This window comes from Sinocyclocheilus anshuiensis, unplaced genomic scaffold (assembly GCF_001515605.1).
Source record: "Sinocyclocheilus anshuiensis isolate Anshui unplaced genomic scaffold, SAMN03320099.WGS_v1.1 scaffold1800, whole genome shotgun sequence".
In the NCBI taxonomy this organism is placed as follows: domain Eukaryota; kingdom Metazoa; phylum Chordata; class Actinopteri; order Cypriniformes; family Cyprinidae; genus Sinocyclocheilus; species Sinocyclocheilus anshuiensis.
In genome coordinates this window covers 361,161-369,404 of record NW_015557201.1, presented here as the reverse complement: position 1 = coordinate 369,404, position 8,244 = coordinate 361,161, and the positions used below count along the sequence as shown (strand labels likewise).

Here is an 8,244-nt window from a genome sequence, read left to right as displayed (position 1 = left end):
GTATTTCCTCAGCAACCAGCACGGATCAGCTCCAGGCATGACGAAGTGATATCGTCCTCTTTTGGAAGGCCAAACAAAGTAGTTTCGCTTTCACAACGAAACACACAGCGTCTCCACAACATGGCGGAGAATCAAAGTTGCGCCTTCTTTCTTTGCGTGAACATTTGGGCGCTGTTATGCAAATCTTCCCACATAGTGAGGTAGATATGTGGGGGCGTATTAGAACGAGCCGTTTTAGGTAGGCGTGGTTGACTCTTAACTTTTATAAAGAATACCTCTTTGGATTTGAGACTTTAGTCTTTGCAAATTTACAGATCTTCTTTATGCACCAAGAGCTTGTAACACTCCAAAGAGAAAGGAAAAATTGTAATCGCATCATATGACCCCTTTAAGAAGAAATTAGTTTTAATGCATTTTTAATTGAAATCATTTTAATTACTTTTTGTTTTTTTTTTTACTTTAATTCAGCATGGATACATTACCTTCCTATTCATCACAGAATAATAATAAATCTTTTTTGAGCATCAAATCAGCACATTAGAATGATTTCTGAAGGATCATGTGACACTGAAGACTGGAGTAATGATGCTGAAAATTCAGCTTTGCCATTGTAGGAATAAATTAAATTTTCAAATATATTAAAATAAACCGTTATTTTAAATAGTAATAATATTTCACAGTCTTACTATTTTACTGTATTTTTAAGCAATAAATGCCACCTTTTTAAGCATAAGAAACTTCTTTCAAAAACTATAAAAAAATCTTACCAAGAGCTTTGAACGTTAGCCTGTTTGCCTTTGTCTTTACACAGCCATATATGAATATTATTTTCTATGATAATAAACAGCATAATACTACATTTAATAATTAGAATATAGTGCTAATTATTCTTTTAAATCATCCTGCATTGTGTTTTTGGCTCTTTGCTAAAACTTTATTACGCATTCTTTCATGTGCTTTTCTGATCATATGTGTGATGATGTACGTGTATGTGGGCTGCAGCCATATGTGTCTGGCAGTGTGTGAGACGAGGATGAGTCATGATGTGAGAGATGAAGGCAGATCGGGATAGAGCTGGAATACCAAAGAGAATGAAGAATGTGTTTGATGAACAGTGTTGTTTGTTTGTGTAGACATGCGAATCCGCATTCGCTACTAAAGACCGGTTACGAGCTCATATGATCAGACACGAGGACAAAGTTCCCTGCCACATCTGTGGCAAACTTCTCTCTCCTGCTTACATCACAGATCACATGAGGGTGCACAACCAATCACAGCATCACGTCTGTCACCTCTGCAACCGCAGTGAGTATCATTGATCATTTCCTTTGGGGTTTGAAAAGCGTAGCTATTCCTTTAATATTCTAATACCCTTTTTTTAAATGTCTTTATTAAAACACTTGAGAATATGAATGAATCGTAAATGTGTATGTTTATACACTACTATTTAAACGTTTGAGGTTGAATAAAAGTAATGTTTTTGAAAGAAGTCTCTTGTGCTCACTAAGGCTGCATTTATTTTATCAGTTTAACAGTAAGAATGGTAATATTGTGAAATATTATTACAATTTAAAATGACTAAATATAAATTCAATGACTGCTTTGACAAATTTAGTAAATAATTTGTTGGAATTCTTTTGATCAAACTGATCATTTTAGTGAGTCTCTTTAAATGACTAAATAAGAAAAATGAGAATTGGATTATTCTGATTATGCTGTATGTTTTTGCATGCAGCCAGTGACATCTCAGAAAAGACATGTTGACTATTCATTTTCTTTGCATTATTTCAGGCTTTTTACGTTCTGTTAATTAATCATTTAATATATGTGACCCTGGAGCACAAAACCAGTCTTAAGTCGCTGGGGGATATTTGTAGCAGTAGCCAAAAATACATTGTATGGGTCAAAATTATAGATTTTTCTTTTATGCCAAAAATCATTAGGATATTAAGTAAAGATCATGTTCCATGAAGATATTTTGTAAATGTCCTACTGTAAATATATTAAACCTTAATTTTTGATTAGTAATATGCATTGCTAAGATCTTCATTTGGACAACTTTAAAGGCGATTTTCTCAATATTTTGATTTTTTGCACAATCAGATTCCAGATTTTCAAATAGCTGTATCTCTGCCAAATATCGTCCTAACAAACCATACATCAATGGAAAGCTTATTTATTCAGCTTTCAGATAATGTATAAATCTCAATTTCGAAAAATTGACCCTTATGACTGGTTTTGTGGTCCAGGGTCACATATGATATCTTCAACCATGGCTCTTTAGACTGAGCACCATCACTGAATAAAGGTGAAAGAAATATTGCTATGAATTACCTTAATTCCATTTACAAACAGATTATTCTAATAAGCTGATTCTTTTTTTTAGTGAATCAAAAACATACTGTGCAACCACTGTAGTCCCAAATGACTTTTAAAAATAATTTTAAAAGACTCACAAACTCAATACTCCATCATGGGATTTTAAACAAAGTTGACCTGCAAATTTTGGGACCTGGTGCTAAGTTTTAAATTTACCAAGTTAGAAGTTTCCAAGTAATTTACAGCACTAAGAAAGTGACAAGAGAAAACAATTACAATTTTCATAAAAATCATTCTTTTTCCTCATAGGTTTCACCACACTGACATACCTGCGTGTCCATGCCCAGAAGCATCATGGGCAAGAGTGGAAGGAGAGTGGGGTCGGCCGTGGCTCAGGCCCAGGTGGGGTGCTGTTATGCCAGTTGTGTGGGGTACACTGTAAGACACCCACACAGCTTCAGGGTCACATGGCCACGCACGCCAACCAGACGGACCCCAGTGTTTCTTGCCCCATCAGCAGCAGCACTAGTTCAGTGGCGACAGTGGGCATAGCCACTCCTGTTTCCAGCCCTCCAGTCACAGTTGGGCTGCTGGTGACTGACTGTTCCAGCATTGCTCCTCAGAGCCACAGCTAGCCAACAGCACACCATGAGGAGGGAGGGCGGCATGGAAGAATCGGGGGTTAATGGGTGGGAGAGGAGAAAAATCTAAGAGGATGGGCCCAACCTGGGCAGGTGAGCAAAGAAGCAGGACAATATATTGGATATTCACAACTAGGGCTGCACGATAAATCGCATGCGATATTTAATGCTTGCGCAGCTCGTCGGTGAACAACGGCTCTGTGTAGTTAATGCTGCTCAATGTGAAAGCCCAGGTGATGGAGATTTACCGCTGATTACAGAACCGGCTTTACTCATAAGATGCGCTTTAAATATCGCATGCGATTTATCGTGCAGCCCTATTCACAACATATTTACAATGATTTTGCTGCCACAGAATTGAATGTCACTGAATTTTAATGCCATTTTAATTTGGCCATCAACTGGCTTAATTTAATTTCTGTGAATTTCTTCAGTTGCTTGGAGTTTAAGATTTTTGAATGTTTTTGAAAGAATTCTCTTATGTTAACTAAGATGCATTTATTTGAACAAAAATACAGTAAAAACAGTAACATTGTGAAATATTACTACAATTAAAAATACTTTTTTATTTTAATATACTTTAAAATGTAATTTATTCTTATGATGTTTGTTGTTATTATCAATGTTGAAAATAGTTGTGCTGCTTAATATTTTTGTGGAATCCGTGATACATTATTTATTTCAGGATTCTTTGGTGATTTGAAAGTTCAAAAGAACTGCATTTATTTGGAATAGAAGTCTTTTGTAAGATTATTATTGTCTTTACTGTCACTTTTGATCAATTTAATGCATCCTTGCAGAATAAAAGTATTCATTCCTTTCAGGAAAAAATAAATAAATAAATGGTAGAGCACCTTAAAATGTTTTAAGAAAAAATATATTGAAATATGTGGTATAGGTAAATATTACTGCTCGATCTGTGTTTTATTTTACCATTTCATTTAAATGAAAATTGTTTTAAAAAATAATTTTTTGTATCTTTCATTGAGAAACATGCTCTTGATTTCTTAACAGTATTTCACTTTTTACGTTCACTATTCTAAATCTACTTGATAACAATGTTCATGGTTAAAAAAAAACACCTTTTAAACAAATATGTAAAACACGTGTTAAAGGAACACACCACTATTTTTGAAAATAGGCTCATTTTCCAACTCCCCTAGAGTTAAACAGCTGAGTTTTACCATTTTCGAATCCATTCGGCCTATCTCCGGGTCTGGCGGTAGCACTTTTAGCTTAGCTTAGCATAGATCATTGAATCTGATTAGACCGTTAGCATCTCGCTCAAAAATGACCAAAGAGTTTCTATATTTTTCCTATTTAAAACTTGACTCTTCTGTAGTTACATCGTGTACTAAGACCGATGTAATAATCAAGGAACTTTGCTGCTGTACCATGGGTGCAGCAGGCGCAATGATATTACGCAGTGCCTGAAAATAGTCCCAGCTAGGTAACTTCCAACAAGCCTATTTTCAGGCGCTGCGTAATATCATTGAGTCTGCTGCACCCATGGTACGGCAGCAAAGTTCCTTGATTATTACGCCAGAATGAGAGTATAGTTCCTAGCCATATCGGCCTACAAAATCGCAACTTTTCATTTTCCGTCGGTCTTAGTACACGATGCAACTACAGAAGAGTCAAGTTTTAAATAGGAAAAATATAGAAACTCTTTGGTCATTTTTGAGCGAGATGCTAACGGTCTAATCAGATTCAATTATCTATGCTAAGCTAAGCTAAAAGTGCTACCACCAGACCCGAAGATCGGCTGAATGGATTAGAAAACGGCAAAACTCAACGGTTTAACTCTAGGGGAGTTGGAAAAAGAGCCTATTTTCAAAAATAGTGGAGTGTTCCTTTAAGCCACTGTAGAGCAAATACATAAATGTTCAGATATTTATTTATTTATTGGTCTTTTTATCAACATTACCCAGTCCTATTATTAAGTAATAATATCTTTTTGTAATAGTATTGTCCATCTTCTAGATGCAATTTGTTTATTAATGGGTGTGTATGCAAAATAACATTACCAAACCAAACAATGTTTTCTCACTCCAGGCTGCCATGGAAATGCCAACTCAAAGATTGCCATGGAAACCTACCCGTTACCCCACCCCTCTCATCCACCTCAAATCTTGCCGGGACTGAGCAAGAACTGAATGACTCTCCTCAAAATAAGTGTGACTTTTGAATGAACTCAAGAAACATCACCGTTTCATACTCACATATTTTCTGTGCAGGCAGAGCAGCAAGTCTCACTGGATTCCTTTTCCCTCGTACGCTTTGATCTGGTCTGATGGATACAGACTGAAAGGGTTTAGAAGAAGAGTCTAGGAAGGTCTGATGGACGACTGGTTTGGGTGTCAGTACATTTCCTCACAGAGTCCCATTGGAGAGATCACTGGTTTTAAATGTAGGCTGTTACTAAGTGCTGTCCCAGTTCATTATTTTTTAAAAATCCAGTGTTGAGGAATGTAGAACACTGAGAGGAATTGACACATTATGCCTCCCAACCTTTCTTTGTAAAACAATGGCTCATATCTACATGATCTTGAAGTCCAGAAGAGATGCATTTTATAAATGAATTTACTCTGTTGTAAGAGATCAGTCCATCATAAATGATCTTGACATAAATGACGCCTCCACAGAACATGAACATTTGAGGGGATGAAATGTACCATTTCCACTCATTCCCTGCGAAGGATTGTAAAAGAGTTTAAACATGGTCACAAGGACAAAATATTTATATTTGTAATGTATGTAGTATACATAAGTACTAAAAAAGCATCTACTGTTCAATGCCTCCTTTGATATTTTTCTCATCTTGATCTTTTTTTTTTAAACTAGAGACGTTAAACAGATGTAATAATGTTGACTATGTTGCATAAGATCTGTAACCTATGTTTCCAGTTCTGTTTGTGTTGATGCTTGTTTAACGCCAATATGTGTTGGTGTCGCTTTGCTCTTATCCTAAATAATCTCTGTATTATGAACATGCACCTTGCTTTATTGGGATATCATGTGTATGTGAAATTACCTGGTGCTTTTCTGCAATTGATACACACAGTTGCTATAGTGTTAGAAATTGAAAAGTGATTCTTTTGAAAGAGAATGGGATGACACTTTTCTGTGAATATAGTACATAATGGTGTAACATTACATATTTCACAAATCCTACATTTTTTTTATTAAAATAAATATTTAAAAAATGTTTTTTTTTTATCTTAAGTGTATTTAACTATTAAATGTGTTACATACAAAACGATATGACATTAACATAGCATGTTTAAAACACATCAAATGCCTGTCCCACTTCAGAGGTCTTGACCTTTCAGACTAGCAATATCATAGGTCATATTTCTGATACATAGCTTCAGTTTTTAGTTTTATGGTGGTTTATTGGCATGACAAATATTTTTACAATTGTAGCATTGTTGTGCAAAACAATGAAATACAATAAAGCCTAAGCTTTTGCCTAATTGGTGGAGATATTAATAAATATGATATATAAAATAATATTTATATAATATATATTATATAATATAGTAATATTTATATAATCACTTTCATGGACTTTTACCTTAACTGTTCCCTGCTAGTGGAATGACCTGCCCAACTCGATCCGAGCAGTTCTTTAGCCATCTTCAAGAAACAGCTGAAGACATGTCTCACCTGGCCCTCTATCACTACACTCTAAAAAATGCTGGGTTAAATACAACCCAGTGCTGGGTAAAATAGGGACAAACCCAGCAATTGGGCTGTTTTGACCCAGCGGTTGGGTTAAATGTTTAACCCAGCCTTCTGGGTAGTAACCCAACCGCTGGGTCAAAACAACCCAATTGCTGGGTTTGTCCCTATTTTACCCAGCACTGGGTTGTATTTAACCCAGCATTTTTTAGAGTGTAGCACTCGCTATTCTATTTCTATTCTATCTACTTGTTTTCATTTTATTTTATTTTTTTAAAACCCTTGCTATGTGTACTTGTCACAGCACTTACATAATATTGCTCTTTTGTTGGTTTGATTGCTTCTATTCTCATTGTAAGTCGCTTTGGATAAAAGCGTCTGCTAAGACGCTGAATGTAAATGTACATATTAGGGTTTTAAGAATAAATATTAAGAAATTGCATAGAACTGTTATGCAATTTACTGTAAAAAAAAAAAACATTTTTTAAATAATTTTTAATTTATAAAATTATAATGAGAAATGAGACCTTATTGCACCCCCACCGCCTTTTAACAACAAAAAAAACCTTAATTTGTAAAAGTTTCAGGTTCTGTAGTTGATTTGTACCCTATTCCTGTAACGCACCGTGCGTGTATTATTAGCACAAGACAGTGAGCGGTTAAACCGTGTCTCTCGCATTGTTTACACCGGTGGTCCTCCCCTCCCCCACACACTCATCCCTCTTTCTTTCTTTCTTTCACTCCATCCCCCTCTTTCAACTCCTCCTTCTCCCTCACTACCGCTACTTCCAACAGCTGATTTCCAGACCAGAGAGAGAGGAACACAGCGAGACAGCTCAGGTTCGGAATCGGCTGCAGGAGAAAGGATTCAAAGCGAGTAGGAATGCAGGGAGAGCGCTGCGATCCGCCAGCATCCGTCATGAAGATCTGAGCTCCGCCGCCGCTGCCATCAGCTCCGAGAGGTTAGCCGCTGTGCTAAAGCTAACTTTACAAACATCTGTAGCCATCAAACCTACATTATCGGCCCTTGTCAGGAGTTACAGCTCACGTTTCATTGGCTATGTGCATTAGGTTGGATTCTATTCACTTTGTTATTATTTTCGCTCTGAAATGGATCATTTGTGCATATAAACATCATATATAGGTCACGGAGCAGATTAATTCGCTAGCTAGCCGGAGGTAACAGCTGGTGAGGTCGCGTAAGCTACGTTATTATTGAGTTAACTGGCTTGAAATTCTATAAAACTAAACAAAAAATGTAGAAGATTGAGATATATGTAGGCAGACCTCTGTGGTATGTGGAAGGGCTTATAGCAGCTTAAATATTAGCCTTGTAACGAGTTGTCATTGTAGGGTAGCTTGTTAGCTTGGATATATATATATAGAGAGAGAGGAAAGAGCAGCTTGCGAACAAAGATGAGGAACAAGACTGATGTGAAACTTTCCAGACGTGTTGCAAGCACATGTTTTTTTGCTGGCTGTTCTCACTGATATTCCAGATAAATGTGCTGTCTGACCACCGACCGAGAACATGATAAAAGTAACTGTTACATCAACCTTTTGGTGCTTTTCCACTGCATGGTACGGCTCGGTACGGTTC

The 8,244-nt window shown here is 36.4% G+C and overlaps 2 protein-coding genes across 3 annotated transcripts in view; both read left to right on the top strand.

The window, feature by feature from the left end:
- The window catches only part of LOC107678873 (vascular endothelial zinc finger 1-like), a 12,627-nt gene extending 7,220 nt beyond the window's left edge, over positions 1-5,407 (top strand). The window contains exons 7-9 of the mRNA XM_016474296.1: positions 1,134-1,305; positions 2,629-3,053; positions 5,016-5,407. Of these exons, the coding sequence (XP_016329782.1) occupies positions 1,134-1,305; positions 2,629-2,954 (498 nt within the window). The 3' untranslated portion in view covers positions 2,955-3,053; positions 5,016-5,407. The remainder of the gene's footprint in view (positions 1-1,133; positions 1,306-2,628; positions 3,054-5,015) is intronic.
- A 1,947-nt stretch (positions 5,408-7,354) lies between these two features.
- Positions 7,355-8,244, top strand: part of LOC107678874 (serine/threonine-protein kinase NLK2-like) — a 16,141-nt gene continuing 15,251 nt past the window's right edge. For both annotated transcript variants that reach the window (XR_001632981.1, XM_016474297.1), the window contains exon 1: positions 7,355-7,606. The gene's annotated coding sequence lies outside the window, so the exon portion shown is untranslated. The remainder of the gene's footprint in view (positions 7,607-8,244) is intronic.